Below are 17,612 nucleotides of genomic sequence, written 5' to 3'. Positions count from 1 at the left end.
TTTGTGAAATTAACTTGCCACTACATTAGGTTCCAAAAAAGAAGATGATTTAAACGATGAAAAGAGTCTTAAAAACTACGTAGTCTGTCAAAGCCACTAAAACAGTGATCTCTATTACGTTCTCCATTATGGTTTATGTAACTCTTTCCTAATAAAAACTACAACCTGAATGTACTTATATGATGGAATTTACTGAATTCTACAGTTGGATTGTTTATATTACATGAGTATATTACATTCCGAGTTTTTCCTGTACCTGCAGTTTGGAAGTTGATGCGTCTCATCTCCACGGGGTCTGTAGGGTGGTGGGGGGTAATGTCTGCATTGTTCAGCAGACATTTTGTGCGTGGCTCTGACTCTTTTCTTTTGCGGCTGGACAGTAAGACAAACAAAGAGCAGAGAGAGGGAGAGACATACAACAAAAACATAGAATAAGCGAGCGATTATTCACATGAAACATTTACGACTCACTCATAACTCAATTGTTTCAACTAACAGGAAGCTCAGCAGGTTTAAAAAGTTAAAAAATGACATCCAATCAACAACTGGAGCTGTGTGCTCCTTCAGATCCCACTAATTAACTAAAGATCTTACTTTTGTTTAGTCTTTTGTTTGGGCTATTTTGTCTTATCTTATAAATCCCACTGAATCTAAGTAAAACTACACCTTACCTGTCCGGTTTGCTGTTTCCCGAGAAAGCAATAGGAGCCAAATAAATACGTAAAGATGGTAAAAACACAACACACAAGGAGAAAGGGAGAGGGGGAGGCAAGAAGAGAGATAAATCAATAGAGAGCAGTTTAAAATTCACTGGGGTCACTGCTGGGCTCGCAAAAAGTGAAATAAAGCTCATCAGCATTTGGAGGTGTGTGCGTGTGTGTCTGCGCTTGTGTCAATCAGTGAGAATAAGTGAGTATTCAATGCACATGCATTTGTGAATGTATGTATGTGTGTGCACAGGGGTACAGATACAAATGGGGGAGGAAAATGTCAGGGCCAAGGGCAGACCAGGGAAACACTATTCACCAGGGAGAGACTGGGTGGGGGGGAATTTAGGTGAAGAGAAAGAGAAGAAGAAGAAAAAAAAAGAGAGATCCAAAGAGAGATGTTACTCTCCCCAACCACCAAGATGTAGGTAAGGCAAGGTCAGACAGCAAGGGATCACCTGACAGCAGCACGCTGCACATGTGTTGCTCAAACGAGCCCTGGCCCCCTTTAGATAACTCAAGGTTCTCCCCTGGTGCATAGGGACTACATCTTACATTCACTGTTCAGTTCTGACCTTTAGTCACTAAAGCTAAGGGACACACCAGATTCTAAAACAAGAATTACATATTGACCTTGTATGCATGCCCCACCTGTTCCTGAAAGTTTTGCAAGGCTTTAAAGAAAAGCCATAAATTAAGGTAAGATTATAGGTTGCAGAATATAGTGATTCAAACAATGAATAACCAACTTGAACTACACTGAAACAGATTCAAACAGTCTGCTTCAAGAATTGATAAGTATTATTTAAAATCATTATCTCTAAAAATAAAAAAAAAATGCTGCTGATTAGTACCTTGGTAGTCAAGTTATTGAGCATCATCTCAAAGAATCTCATCGTTTTTTCTTTATCCAACCACCTCACTTCCCACAGCCATGTTTTTGTCCAGAACAAGGCCTCTTACACATTTACATGCAACAATGTCACTGGGTCTTTGAATGTCATGCTGCCATGAACACAAAAAATACTCCTGTTTGAGCATGCTGCCTCACATGCAATTGTTTCCCAACGACCCAATTCCCTGGTTACACAAAACAAAAAACTGGTTCAACATCAAATGATGAGAAGCTCCTGTGTGGTTGCAGAATTTGACTTCCCATTTACCATGATTCACAGACAAACATGGACTGCAGTTAAAGCTCTTGTGGACCCATGGCTTGAGCAGGTATCAACAATAAAATAATTCAGTTTCAATTAATTCTGCATCCAAATGATATGGTCACAGTAAAAAGGATTAGAAGATAAATAGTTTTCAAGATGCAAGGTTGTTGAACTGGTAACCCATAAAAAAACTTTAAACTTTTGACAACTATGCCAAAGCATGAGAAATATTTCCTACCATTTGAGGTTGAACAGTTTACTATTCATATATATATATATATATTGCTAAAAAAAAAAATACAACTGTTCTAAAGCCAACTCACTTCTTATATAGAAGAATGGCGATGACAATGCAGATGATGAAGACCACAGCCAGGACAGGGCCCACCACCCATATGAGTCCATCACCTGACTCAACTGGCAAAGGGTCAACCATCAGCTCCGGAGTCATCACAGTGTCAGTGTACGGGCTGGTAGCAAACATTTTCTGGATAAAAAAATTGAAAAAAAATATACAGACAAAATTTATGTTAGAGAAATGTAAGTGTTGGAGTGATTTGAACAGGATTATGAGGACAGAAGTTCAATGAGCTGGAATGCCATTAATGAGATTAAAGCAGACAACAATGAAATAGAGAAAGCTGAAATATCAAATCCCCTCAGACAAATGGAAATTGACTTTGACAAGTCTTAACTGAGCAGAGTTGTAAACTCACCCCTGCAGTGGTATTGAGTTCAGCCATTAAGAAGAAGACATATTCTTGACCAGGTTTCAGAGGCTTGTTCTCACAGGTGCTGTGGAGGTGGTCAGATCCCACCATGAAGCTGGTCGGAAGCTGTTTGAAGCAGGCTGTGATGTAGGGCTCCCTCTGGTCCAGCTGAGCCAGCTGACGGCGAGAACGACGCTTCGGGATCAGCTCTCGCAACAGCTGCTCAATGTACAAGGATATGTTTTACTTCTGTGTTCAGTTTAGCATGCTTACTAGTTTCTGCAATTTCTGAATATCTTAAAAAAGTCTCAAATCAATTAGGACTAGATCTAAAGAACAATTAGGTCTGACCTAGTAATGTTCTTGAATGTTGTTATTTATAATTTGCAGTACATGTAAACACTAGAACAAAATCAATATCAAGTCATACTCTTCAGTTTTAATTATGAGGACATCTAGATGGATATTGTCAGTTTCAGGAACCCCATGTTACATTTTCTTGTGCGTAATTACTTGAGGGTCTAAATCAGCTGACTAAATTGGCTTTGAGTGAACTTATCAAAATCAGCAAAAAAAAGCAAAAAAGAAAGCAAAGAAAAAGGAAAATCCAAGGCAATCTCATTCAGCTCTAACTGCAGACAGAGGCAAACACTAAGCAGAGGGAATGTGTGTAATCCCAAATCCAATCGGGATGGCTGCTGTTGATCTGGCACTCAAGGTGACCCCGAGCTATGGGAAGAGTCGAAGAAGACTGTGTAATTCTCTCTTCTGCATGCTTAGGAGGATAAATTAGCATAGCTGAGATGCAGTTATGTCTGCGTTGTGTGCCCCCATTTCTGCTACATGATGTTCATGATACAGCTCGCATTTGCTACTACATACATACGGTGTACTTTATACCATTTGATGCAGTGCCATGATTAATGTTCAAGATTAAAAGATCTAACCTCTTCCATATCCATCTCATCAGGGTTTTTCAGGTTTTTAACGGTTCCTGAAGACATCTTAAGTGGCACCACTACCACATAGAAGCTCCTGAAAATGAAGAAAAAGCACACAAGTATGTATCATATTCAACTGATATCGTATGTCACCTGTAAGTACTTGCAAGGGGTCTAAGGGTGGTCACTTCCTCAGGAATCTGTACCATCCCACAGCAAATTTGGTTTGGTATTTCAACTCATCTCCCACCAGATCTCAAACATCTTGAGATCTGATCAATTTCAGCATACTCTTCAGACACTGGATTTCATGATACTCACTTGATGTCCTTGCTATTTACTGGTGAGAAGGACATGGTGAGTATGCTCTCTGGCTCAGCATAGATATCCAGTTTTGGTTTCTTGACTAGGATGAGTGGTGCAGTCCGGGCCACTACGCGATGCCGTGGCCCACCATCCATGCTTTCTTGGCAGGTCACCCTGAACTCGTAAGTGGTGTTGTGTCTTAGTCCTGTGATGTAGACCCTCATTTGCCTGGCATCCACATCCATCTTCTGTCGGTTGTACTCAATCTAGAGTTATAGATCATTCAGAAGTTGAATTCAAAGAACAGCAGATCTATGGTTAGATTGGACTGGTAAGATGGAAGGTGCAACCAAGGAATGGATATCCATTATAAATGTCACATAGTGAGGAAATCAACAAAAAAGACATGATAAACAAATTGTGATCCAGTCATTTCCAATTTCAAATTGAGGTAATTTTGATTACATACTTTCCGAACAATTTCAATTTAATACATAACTCAGCTGACAGTTTCTCCTCAAAAAGTGAACTCACCGTGCATTTGTATGGAGATGTGCTTTTAGAAAACTTCCATGCAAGAACTACTGTGGTCTTTGTGGCCCACTTTACTGTAAAATTCTTTGGAACATCTGTTGAATGGACAAAAAGAAAAGAAAAGAAAAGAAAACAAAGAATGCATCTTAGGACAAAGTATCATATATAGAGAGCAGAGAAAGGAAAACACATGAAGATCCTTTGGGCTCATAAAACAAAAACTTTTCTTCCCCTGCAACTTTCTTCTGGGTTGAAGAGTGAATGCATCTGTGAGCTGTGATTGGCTGTGAGAAGGGCAATGCCATTGGTTAAGACACACAGCACATAAGACTCATGGACAACAAACCCATGAAGCACAAGGGTGTGCCCTTTGCAAGCCATCGTGGGCAGTGCCAACCCATCTCACCACTGACTTTGAATCATGACCACTTGATGATTAGCGACCGACCCATCTAAACCCGATGTCAACTGTTCTTACAAGTTAGAGTTGGCACTGCCAACGTGCTGCCACACGGGCAAAGAGACAGACCCAAAACACAACATGCCAACAGTCCTCAGCAGTGCATCTGTGGAATGCCATGCCACAATCTGTCCTGTTTCGGGACAGGGGGGAGGGGGACAAAGCTTCAGTAGAGGAAAGGAGTTGGGAAGGGAACAATTTCCCAAAACAAATAAACAAACTAAAAGTAAGTTAAACCAAAATCTGATTTCATATAATCTTAGAATAGGCTCAACATACTTTTGGAGTGACTGGATTTGACTGAGCTCCTACCTTGTTTGAAAACTGGGGATGTGAGATGGTAATAGTCGCGTGAAAGTGCTTGGCAAAGGGCTGCAAAGACTGACAGGAGTGTCCAGAAAACACTTACCTTCAAATTCTAAGTTGACCTCCTCTTTCTTTTACTGACTGACTATGACTTACTGACTTGCGCTTTACCTGGTTTGAGTTAGTGAAGTGAGTATCCCACGTCAAGCACTTAAAATATCAATCTTTCCTCATTTTGAGGAGAGGTGGAGGTGGCTGAAAGAGTGGTTGGGGCTGATTTTCATTAATGTGTCATTGCAGATTGTTTTTAGCCAATTTCCAACCCCTGCCACTGGTTTGGAAAAGAAACAGGCAAGCCCTACCTGATGGATCAATGGCCACCGTCCGATACTGGATAGGCGGGCTGTAGGGCCCTGGACCTACACTGGTGTGTGCACGAATTTTCACATCATATGCCGAGTTTGGTTTGAGGCTGTTGAGCACATAGCTGGATAGGCTGGGAGGCAAGTGGAGTTCATGTGGTGCTTCTCTTGCGCCGGCTTCTTTATAGGCCAAAGTGTACTCTGTGATGACCCCATTCCTTTCTGCCAGCACGGGTGGAGACCAGGAGAGTTGCACTGAGCAGCACGTTACATTGGAGCCCTCAATAATTTGAGGGTATCCCCCTGGCGTATTCTCAGGCATGGTGAGTTCTGCCACAGCTTCTTCACCAAAGCCCCCTCTGCTCTTGGCTGAGATTTTAAAAATATAAGTGGCCCCCCTGTGAATGTTGCCTACAGAGTACTGCCTCTTTTGGGGAGTGAATTCCAAAGTGGCCAAAGGGAGAAGATCTTTTCGACCAAACTGGAGCCGGTATCCTTGCAGATCCATGCCATTGGTCAGATCTGGAGGATCCCAATGAACAACAGCTGATGTCTTTGAGTCTTGAGCCACGGACAGATAGGGTGGACCAGGCACTGTACAGACAAAGACAAAAAAAAACCAAATAAACAAAATAAACTATTTCTGTGACTTGCATGAGAACAGAATTGATGTTATGGATTAAATTTAATTACACTGTTTATATCATGATTATACACAGGTTTTGTCAATGACATCAACATCCTCCTTAAGAGACAAATCAAGATGGAGCAGCCAAAGTGCATGAATCAGGATGTATGACTGCATTATGTTTCTAAATATTTCACTGTAGCTCATAAGTATTCAAGTCCTCTTAGTGGCTGTGATAAATATTAAAAGGATAACTCAAACTAAAGCCATAGTAATAGTTTTAATTTAATCAATTTATCAGTTAAACTGAGTTAGTCAGGTTGTTTTGCAAAAAGATGTGGAAGATCCCTATGGCTTATAAATTCAAGAGTGATCACTGTGCCCATTATCATTTCATGATACATGCTAGCTCCGGTCAAAATACTTTCAGTACTGCAAAGCATCAATAAAAATCTAAGCAAAGACCAGTGCATCTTTCAGCTGTGAACATCTCTTGTAAAATGGATGATCTACTCATAGGGTCCAGTCACCATTCTTCAGAGCGGCCCAGTTTAGCTGCTCTTGCAGATGACACATGTCTAATCTGAACCCCTCTTTTAAAGACCCATTACTCAGATGGAGGCAGTAGGAGTTAAGAAAAGCCCTCAGTTCTCAAGGGGCTGTCAAAGCTTTCCGAGAGATGAGTGTGGCTGATGAGACCCATTTCTCTGTAAATAAATTCTAACTTGACTCAATCATCTATCACTCTGCTTTCTTAGAAATAAAAGGCAGTTTTAGGACAAAATACTGACAAATATTAGTGAGACATAAAAATTAGATGATTTCAGACCACAGGAACTTTCATTTTTTAAGGAAGCACTTCTCCGAAGTTCCTGCCATGCAGACACAACACTGGTTGTAGGGTCTTTCTTGGCCTCTACATTGGAGAAAATATTCTTTCAGCATAAGGGAAACCATTTGTGATGTGGACTGTGCAGTGATTGGTCCAGAAACTTACATACAGGCATACACCACAGTCATTTGTTGAGTATATGTTGGCATCAACCATTACAAAAAACAATTGTCAACACTGAAAAAATCAAACAAAAAAAAAAAACACCTGTATATACAACTGTTCTGAACATTGAAAAATATCAAACAAAGGAGCGAGGAAATTAACCAAACCACAGCATTTATTAAGACCAAACGCAGTGGAGGACTTGCATGGTTTTGACTTGTCTACAAACTGCCGGAAGGCTGTTATGTGACATCAGTGTTCTTATCTGCGGTGCAAATGCAAAGAGAAAAACAAGCTCTTGAAGGTAAGTAGTTCTTCAGGGAACTCCCTAGTCCCCATTACCCTTAGTGAGCCCCTCGAGCTGTTGACTGGATCAGTAACATTGAGCAGGTAATGAAACACTTTTCAGTTTGTTTACCTGCCTGAATTTAATTTCATGTGTCTACATGAGACTGGTGAGAAGATTGACAATCTGCGTATATTTGTGATTCAAAAAGCTTGCCAACTGGGTCGACAAACTGGGTCTGCAGCTTTCTCAGCATAAATTTAAAAAGCTGAATAAGCTGAATACAAATTATTAACTCTAGTCAACTGTGTAACATACATTTCATCATTATCTTAAGCTGCTGAAATTATGGATGGATTTGCTTTCTTCACGACTATGCACCCCAAGTTTAACTGTTACACTACATGAATTAAAATTCTTCAAAAACAAACATCGGACCTTTGAGCCTTTCCCTCCTTCCCTGTTTGCATCTTATGTAAGATGGTTTTCAGCCAGCTTCATCTTCTATATCACAATTCCAGCTGCACACAGAAGTATTTGGCCTGTTGCCCAGTATGGACTTAAAGTAATTTGGAGAAGCTAACATTAGTCTGAGGCAGCAGAACTCTCAGTGGAATCATATCATTGTACATGTATATGTGCATGGATTGGAAACACACACAGAGCAAGTCACGCCATACAGTCTTATTCCTCTTCCCTTATTATGCATTTCTGTTAGCTAATGGTTTTCTTTCTGTTGCTAGTAGAAGATGGGGGTGGATGGTTAGAGATGGCTTTTCAGCTGAGCTTTTGCCTGTAATGGAAAGCCGGGGGTGCCGCATGTTGGGTGAGACAAATTCTCCTAACGCTACTTGGCTACACACTACAACTCAGCTTGGTGTCATTTAAAAGCCCACTCTGCCTTCATGCCCACTGTTAATCAAGGAAATGAAATCAGAGATAATTATCCTTTGATGATTCTAAGAGAATATTCTCCATTTTCCATCTCTGTGCTTAACTTCTCAAATCAACAGGCTACCCTATTCTTCACAGCTTTTGTAGCCCGCAAACAGTTTTATTATTTGTGAATTTAAAACTGTGGTCTAATGCGCTCTGGGGGAGAAGGATCAGGGGCACTGAGGCAGCAGATTGCTGTTGGGTGGCTAGGTGGAACATGCTGTTTGTATGTGTGTGGTGCTTCAGGGTGATGATGAGAGTGCGAGGGCACGGTGAGGGGATGAAAATGAGTGAATGAGGGATGATGAAGGTGACTAGGGACAGGGAGCAATCAGCTGCAAAGAGGGTCCAACAGGAATATAAGGAGGCTGCAATATTAGTGTGTGAGAGTGTGTAGGTTTCTGTGTGTACACAAGCGTTTCTGGGATTGCTGGACACCTTGATTGTCCCTCTCCTCTTCTCCTCTGTTTCACCCTCCCCCGACACACGCTCCCTTATTCTTTCCTCATTTCTTCCCTTCTCCCTTTGCACTCTGCCAAATCACCCTCTTTTGATTTCCAAACCTCCTCCCCATCCCTCCCCCTATGTCCATTTCAGGGCTGACCCTGGTTCAATCCCTCCTTGTGAGACTCCCGGCACGTTTCCCATCAGGCCTCAGTATGAACAGCCTGCTGTTGACATTCACTCAGCTTGACTGAAAAAGGGGTAATCAGGTTTTTTACTCATTAACACCTCTCTTGTGCTCACCAATCATGTACACTCATACATACACTGTGAACACAAACATAACATCTCTGTGCACAGGATGAGAAGAAAAGTGAAAACTTTTAATCAAGTCACCATGGATGTAAGATTTACAGTAAGAAAAAAAAGCCCCATAGATAAAGCTGTGATTACTGCATATCCACGGGGACTCAAAATATCGAAGGACATGTGGAGATCAGAGGACGATCTTTTTTAAGCTTAGAGGTCAAATTCGCCTCTCATCCAACTTTTTTTCCTCTTTTCTTCTTTCAGTGTAGTCAGCTTACAGTTGGAAAACATGTGCGCATGTGCCAGGGGTTCATTTAGGTTACTGTCATGACAAATCTACAACTACTTTAACATGGACCATTAGGAGAGGAAGAGCTTTTTTTTTTACAGGGCTACTACAATAAAGATTTGTCACTGAGCCAAAATCATGATAAAAAATAAAAAAAACTCCCTATATATCCAAATTACATGATTAGGGCTGGTCTTAGCATTGGGATACTAATAACTTTTAGAGCTTGCACATATGCACCCCTCTGCATCCTTGACTGCAAAAAGTACAATGAGGCAAAGCAACAGAGTTTAAGTACTCATGACTAAAAGATTAAAAGAGCGAGGTACCATTTCTGACGGCCAAAAAAAAGACTTTTGAATGAATTTCTTTCATCTATTCATTACAATAACATCATATTTACAGATTTAAAGTATTGTCCCAACTAAGTAAAAATCTGTAAGCGTTATTGCATAACATAATATATGTGCTTATAAATGTGTTGAAATGGCATCTGTACAAATACTTCATTCATATACATACCATATTTAAATATAGCAATTCATGAGTAAGGTAACAAGACTTAAGCACTTGAGTTTTGCCGAAGACGCTTGAATGCATCATAGGATTATAAAGTAATTCAATTAATATATTTAGCATATCTTGCATTTGAATTATCTTGTATAATATGTCAAAGTTAAGATACACAGTATTTTTGAATTTTTTTCTTCCATGTAATTTGAATTTTACTATAACATTTTAGGATTCTGTTACCAGAGCGCCAGTGTGAGTTCACGTGAGATCATGTTGTTAGTGTTCAACTTTACTTTTTAATAAACTGTCTAAAAGCTGGGCACTGAAAAACAAACAAAAAAACCTTTTGTTCACAGCTTAATACAATCCTCAAACTTCCATGTTATTTCATGTGAAGTGAGAACATTGCTATCTATTAACCATTCTAACATCATGCAGAAAATGAAAGACTGAAACTGCTTTACCTAAAAAACGAGGGTTGCATCTTCCCTCCATTCCCGTATTTTATTTGTCTTAGCATCTGACATAAAACATTTTTTTTTTACACCTCAATCAAAATCTTTAAAAATAAGCTTTCCCACTGAGAGACAATCAGAAAAGCTTTAGACTGGCAGTCCCACAGGAGAATGAAGTGTGACAGCTTTCATTCAAACCTCTTTGGCAGCATCATGCTCTTTGACACCTGTGACACATACACACCTGTCAGGATCTGGAAATATTACCTACGTGGGAGTGTAGGTGTGTTGGGTTTTGGCAATGCACTGTGTGTTCAGTAGTGAACGCAATGCCACAGCATAGGCCAGAACATACTGTATGCTTTTGCCTGTAGTGTATGAGTTTATGAGTAAATGCAAGTGTGGATACAAGCATGTTTACAGTAGTGTGAATGGATTTGTGTGCATATTGGCTCACTGACAAAAGGTAATTGGTATAAATACTTACATCTTGGCCTTAAAGGGGAAGTTAGTTTTTTTTTTTTAAACCTGGACTTTATTTCTGGCATAAAATACGTTCATCTACTCACAGATAACCACTCCATATAACGGAAAAGAACGGGGCTTTATTATTATTATTATTATTATTATTATAATTACCTTTATTTCACCAATGCTCTACCATTATATGGATATACGCAAATCTTGAGTAATCTCAATGTCTTCCGAAGTACGCTGACTTTCACCAAACTGTTATCGGTGAGTAGATGAACGTAGAAATAAGGCCCATGTTTTTAAAAAACTTCCCCTTTAAATTGTTTAGAATAAAACTTTTACATACTTAGAAAGGCAGCCTCACGCTTCAGATCATGTTCATGCAATTTACAAAGGCACACATGGTCCATTAATGCTGTGTTCGCCAGTGCTTACAAGGAGGAGTGAAGGCATTGGCCTCAAATATTTTATTCCTGAACCCAAAACTAAAGAGCCAGTAGGAGTTTTCATGCTGTCACAGTCTATCTGAAGAATCTCAAAGTAACTTAAATTAAAACCTTGATCTCCAAAAAATCTGTGGAAATGATAAATGCAACACTAATATAAGTCAACATCCACTTACAACTTCGAACATTAAATACAGCAGTTAATAAAAAGCCTGACTTAACTTTCAAATGAAGACTAATGTCACGAATTCTCGCAGTTGTTTATGTCTGCTTTTCATACATTTGAGATATCTTTTATCAGTAAATACACCACCTTGACTCAATGGTTTATAACAGTACTGTTGATCAAATACAGAAGCAGCCGAACCTAGCAGTAACAGATGGGTCAGAATGATGAAGAAGTCTCTAGTTACAGGCTGAAAAAAAAAAGTTTCTTGACTAAATGAACAAACAAATGAGTCATCTCTGTACTGACCTGCCCCTTTGGTCACCACCAGTTTGGGTTTGCTTCGAGCTCCATCCCCCTTGGTGGTGTATGCCGCGACCGTGATGGAGTAAGTAGTATCTGGCTTGAGTCCTCCAATGACCATTTCCTATAAAAAACACATGGAAGGGATAGGGAAAATAAAAATGTCAAAATGTGTTTTGAATTTTTTATGATTTGACCCCACTCTGTGCAGCTATGACTGCCATGTGCTGAATATAAATCTAAGGGTCTCTTTATTATTTTCTTGAGGCATGTAATAAATGTAACGTTTACCCCTATGTAATAGGAGCCCATTCCATTACGTAAATCCTTAGAGTTGCTGAGGCAGAAAAGGGACATCATGTATGTAAATAGAAAGTGTTCCCCCCTTATTCCTTAAGCAATATTCCAATCAGCAACTTAACTTTGATAAATGCAGTCTGAATACATCCTGCCCTTTCGCTTGCAGTTTTTACCTAAGCCATTAAGTTTCCTTGAGTCCTCTTCAAAGAGAGGCTTCCGATCAATTCTAATGAATCTTTCAGGGGAGCTGGTTTGAACGAATGCAGAATGAGGTTTTTAACAGGCGGGTTGGCATAGGGATGGGGGAAGTCAATAAAGGTAAATGAGCTATAAGTACTGTCTTGCACTTGACTAGCTATTCATGTCACACAAATGGACAGAGGCTTCAAATATGGGTTTAAAACAAGGGTACATTTGGTTGAAAAAAATATGTGAATGACTATCAGAGATGTGGTGAGGATTAACAGACATTCTGCAAAGTAAAGTTCTTAATATGTATTTTGCACTTAATGCAGCACAGCAAGTCACCACATCGTAAATTAAAGTATACATACTAAAATCAAACATACAAAAATTGGAAAAAAGAAAACAGAAGTACACACTTTACCACGGCACAGGAAAAAAGGCTGTTTCAACACGCAGCAAGTTTCAACTAGCATTAGCATTCCACACACAGTGGCCAGTGGTTATTGCATCAGCCAATCTTTTGTACAAGCAACAGAAATTTGGCCTATTTTCCTTAGTGGCATGTAGATATAGTGTGGAGGGTGACTGGCCAGAAGCTGAAGTGAAGCTTTTGTGCCACTTAGCTGTCCAAAAATAAATAAAGACAAGAGGGGACATGAAAACTGTGAATCCAATCAGGTTGATGCAATCGCCGCTGTTTCAAGCACACAAAGCACACAGGTTAAACTTCATACTCACATATTCAGCGATATCGTCCGTTTCCCACTAACCCCCCCGCCAAAGAGGAGAGTGCAGGAGAGAAAGAGAAGAGAGCAATATTTTTTTTAAAGAAAAAGAAAGAAGTAATGGAAGAAATTGGATTGTCTTGAAATAGGGGCAAAGAGTGGATAGTAAAAATAGGTCACTACTTTTGGGTGGTCAGGAGAAAGAAAAGCTGCTTGAAGCTTTAGAGAGGCAACAGAAACAGAAGTGTGGTATAGGTCTGCCAATTGGCCTGAAGAGCTTTCATCGATAACTAAATCCAGTAATAACACTAAGGTGAAGCTTTACGTGATTTGATGATATGATTGCTTGAGAAATTTCTAAGAAAATAAATACAACATAATAGATATTTACTCCAGCATTCTGTTGACTGCAAGATTACGTCATTTTTTTAATCATAGCATTTTGATTGTAAGAGGTCTTGAATTCATTAGGGCCAAAAATCTGATGTAATGTTTTTTATTTGTTCCTTCCCAGTATATATATATATATATAAATATATATATAAACACTGCATACAGATTGTGTTTTTTTTAATGTTTTTTGCTTTAATGTTGCTATTGCTTCCAGGATGTAATTTCTATCTGAATGACTGTAACTGAACAGAAGCGTTACACTTTTCTAGGATCTTTCCAGAGCTATGTTGACGGATGTTTTGTAAGTTATGGCTGATCTTTGGTCAAACATTCTGATGACAATTGTATCCCTCCACTTAGGCCCATGATAACATATTAAGAATTTTTTCAAGTGTTTGCATTTGAGACAATCACACGATTCAATGCTTCGTGGCAGATTCTGCCTTTAAAGCTAAATCAGAGTCATGAATGCAAAGGGAAGAGGAAAAGATGAGGGGAACTTTGATTGTAGTGCTTGTTGTGGGCTGAGGCAACAAGAATATTACAGCATTATGAAATGAAAGGGAGAGGAAAGAGGAGCCACATTTCTTCCCATACACCGGTGATATTTGCTCAGCCACAACAGTGAGGGTTAAGTATGCAATTTATAGTCTGTATGAGAAAAAAAAAAGTTGTGCAAAGTACAAGTTTACTCTGAGCTGGAATTATCACATATCAATAATGGGGAAACTATGAGAATGTCATACCTGGGCATCAGCAAGCATGACATCCTTGATGAGTGGCAGGCCTCGTGACTCGCCATTTTCCACACGTACATAGTGAACCTGGTAGCCACGGATCTGACCGTTCTGCTTGCCTGGTGTTAGAGAACGCCACATCACCTTAATTGCAGTTGAGTTGAGGACCTCCACCTCGACCCGCCGTGGTGGAGCCCCCGGAACTAAGGAGAAAAAGAAAAACAGTAGTTGGAACATACTGTAGATGAGTTGTCATTCTGATCCATCATTTTCTGATGTATAAGAGAATATGTGAAGCATATCCCCCCCCCCCCCCCAAAAAAAACCCCACTCTTGCCCACTCAAATACATGCTAAATTGATTAAATATACAATTGGCAAGAATGGTAGAGGCATTCAAAACCACAAACACACACCAGTGCCAGTCGTCTCACTATAGCACATCTCCTATCACACCCACACGCTGCATCACCAATGTCTCATGTCATTTCCACCCTTTCATTATGTGTCTGACTGTGGTGAGCCTTGCCTTTCAGTCATAATGACGACCTTTATCGCAAGCCTTGCTTCCAGGCTATTCGGGGTGGCATGGAATGTCCCTTACCAAGATGGATGTGCAATCAATTGAACTATTCCTCTCAAACTGCTTCCTTTTGCTCCTCCACAAACACTTTGAGTGGCCTTCTTCACCCCCTAAATCACAACCTCATCTCCCCTCAACTTTGCACCAGTCTTTGATACCTGTTAACTCTGGCTCTTATTTCTTCAACAGACACATCTGTCACGGGCTCTCATTGTAATGACACCAGAAAATTTGTTACAGCTATTAGCTTTCACTGCAGATTCAGATGTTTCTAATACTGGTACGTTTTAAACATACACTGAAGCTCATCTTGTGCTGAGCATTGTTTACATCACTGTCAGAAAATTGCTTAAAAAGCTGTGGTAATGGCTGCAAAAAGGATTATGGTGAACAGAAGATAGTGTCAGTCATTCATCAGACATTAAGATGTGCCGTGACATGCTCACAGCTTCACTTCTTAGTTTGTCATTTAGATGTTGCTATCCAACTCAGCCGTATCACATTTATGTTTTGTTCTGTCATAAGTGAGTGTTTTCTGCAAGCATCTTGACTTTTCTTACTTCCCCCACAAACAGTTTGTTGTGCTGAACTGGAACAAAACAACAAAAGGAGTGGAAATGAACAAACTCTATTAATGTGCAAAGAAGTTGTCCTTTCTTTCCAGGGACAGTCACTCGGGCATGTCTTCTCAATTTAACAGCTTGGTTTACGCTAAAACAATGACAGCCCGTGGCATTCTGACTTTTTTTAGTGACCTGAGTTGCACGCTCAAGGGCATTACAACAGTAGTTACGAAGCACAGTGAGAGCAATGTTCATTCTGTTTCGTTAACCTAATTTTCCAGTCAGGTAGATTCTGCTCTAACCTTAGATATGTATACATCTTTAACCTCCAGGCTGCTGTCTGTTATGATCATAAATGCATGTACAGATATGGCTTTGCAGTGAATATCAGTGATACAGTAAATGCTTATGACTCTCAGCTGAGCAATGGGATACTTTTAAAAAGGCTAAAGATAAATGTGTTCTATCTATTGTAGAAGCCATTATAAATTTATATATAGTTAGTGAAAAGCTATGTAGTGTATTCCCTAAGTGTGCTAGCCACAATATTTAGAATGTTGCAAAACAAATAGCTCATGTAGCTGCATATAATCATGTTATTTAGAACTAAAAGCCTAGTATACATTTGAAAGACATCTGTCAAAGGAACACTGTCAGTGAAACTAACAAATAATGACTTTATCTCTTGATGAAGATTCACATACCGTCTTCATCTGTCCGACAGATCAGGGCCTCACTCTCAGGGCCTGACCCAATCATAGTGGAGGCAGACACAGTGATACGGTACTGGGTCCACTTCTCAAGTCGCTGAAGCAACACCTGCTCTTCAGTTGGAGACACCATTGGCTCCTCTATGAGATCCGTGTTGTCACCAGCCCCTTCTGATGGGCCAACCACCTGGTAGAGCACCCTATACCCCGTCAGGTCACCATTCTGACTCTCCAGTGGTGGAGGGCGCCAACTTACCAACAGGCTGGTGGAGCTGGTGGTGCGGCACTTAATTTCTTGAGGGGGAGCTGAGGGTTCTGGTGAGGGGAATAAGACAGGAAGGAAGGGGGGAGCAGAGGACGAGGAGGATGAGGAAGGGGGAGGGAGGGGTGAGGAACATAAATATAAAAAGATGGGAGAGATAAAAGAAAATGAAAAAAGGAAAAATTCAAAACTCATAAAAAAAAGGAATAATTGAAATAATATTGTTAAACAAAAACAGAATAAAGTGCAAAAAAAGAAAAAAAAACCAACAACAAGCAAATGTCAACATAAAATGGCATAAATGGACAACAGCACAAGGCTATGTAATAATGAATCTAGATGGCTATTCATTTGAGATACCTTGTCTTGTAGTTTAGTTAAAAAATGTATTAAAGCCATTTTAGGTATTGTTGCTAACTCAAAAACTATCAAACACCAATTTACCCATTTAACTGAAACAAAGTAACTTGGCTGTCAACATGGCCAATACAAAATTTATATTATTTATATCAGGCCAGTGAAAAAATGTACTTTACCCAAAATAAGTAATAAGCAAATGGGCAATTGCATCACCCGTTCTTCTAAATTTATGGGTGTTGAGGCATTTGACTGTTATTCGTGTCTGAAGTGTTCATTGAAAACACGTTAAAACCTACACATTTGTGCAGTCTCCAAATCAAACTCAGTGCCAGGTTCTTAGACAGGCTGTGCTTAGTCAGAGCGAGTGCTGTGCATGGGCTACAAAATGTGTCATTTTTCATTTACAGTTTTATATCATAAGGAACTGAGGACATACATGAAAGTCTTTTTTTCGTTGCCAATCCCACATAACTGTTTTTTGTGAAAATATACAGTTTCCTTCTTGATGAAGCAAATCCAAATTCATTATTACATTTTTGTCTTTTAAGAAGGTGAACATAACACTATAATGAAAAACAAAATCATATATCATCAGTAAAAAAAGATATCCTACAAATAGTCAAATTAAGGAGAAAACTTAAAAGAGGACATGGTGGAAACAAGCAGCATGTTTTCATTCCAAAACAAAGACCGAAGACATAAACTATGAACTAAAGAAAGTAAAATAAATTCCTCTGTAAACAAAGTGACTCAAAAGGAAATTTCACAACAACAATTAAGACGCATGATGACAGCTCATGAGAAAACAAAAAAATGTACTCAGAAAATTCAACTTATAAAACAATAAAATAAAAGACAAAATTCACAAGCTTTGTCTGCATCATACGTACCTGATTCCCAAAAATACAAATTTCAAAAGACTTTCTTACCACCAGCACTTGACTCCAGAGTGTGCTCACTCTGGAGTCAGTGAACAGCAATGCTTTCCCTTCCTCAAAGTATACCATCAATTTTTAGATCAATTCCTGTTACTGAATCAGCAAGCGCCTCTAAAATTTACCC

The 17,612-nt window shown here is 39.5% G+C and overlaps 1 protein-coding gene across 11 annotated transcripts in view; it reads right to left on the bottom strand.

The window, feature by feature from the left end:
• ptprsa (protein tyrosine phosphatase receptor type Sa) overlaps positions 1-17,612 on the bottom strand; it is a 217,252-nt gene that overhangs the window by 36,233 nt on the left and 163,407 nt on the right. For 6 of the 11 annotated variants that reach the window (XM_072389314.1, XM_072389304.1, XM_072389306.1 and 3 more), the window contains 11 exons: positions 15,923-16,243; positions 14,083-14,276; positions 12,957-12,983; positions 11,739-11,856; positions 5,487-6,080; positions 4,359-4,453; positions 3,840-4,090; positions 3,525-3,612; positions 2,584-2,796; positions 2,191-2,354; positions 257-372 (listed from right to left, as the gene is read on the bottom strand). In XM_072389314.1, the coding sequence (XP_072245415.1) occupies positions 257-372; positions 2,191-2,354; positions 2,584-2,796; positions 3,525-3,612; positions 3,840-4,090; positions 4,359-4,453; positions 5,487-6,080; positions 11,739-11,856; positions 12,957-12,983; positions 14,083-14,276; positions 15,923-16,243 (2,181 nt within the window). The remainder of the gene's footprint in view (positions 1-256; positions 373-2,190; positions 2,355-2,583; positions 2,797-3,524; positions 3,613-3,839; positions 4,091-4,358; positions 4,454-5,486; positions 6,081-11,738; positions 11,857-12,956; positions 12,984-14,082; positions 14,277-15,922; positions 16,244-17,612) is intronic. The other 5 variants (XM_072389311.1, XM_072389312.1, XM_072389313.1 and 2 more) reach the window with 2 other exon arrangements.

Source organism: Leuresthes tenuis, unplaced genomic scaffold (genome assembly GCF_036924035.1).
Source record: "Leuresthes tenuis unplaced genomic scaffold, fLeuTen1.0.hap1 SCAF_7, whole genome shotgun sequence".
Classification (NCBI taxonomy): Eukaryota; Metazoa; Chordata; class Actinopteri; order Atheriniformes; family Atherinopsidae; genus Leuresthes; species Leuresthes tenuis.
Note: the sequence above shows the minus strand (reverse complement) of the source record. Positions and strands in the feature narration are given on the sequence as shown.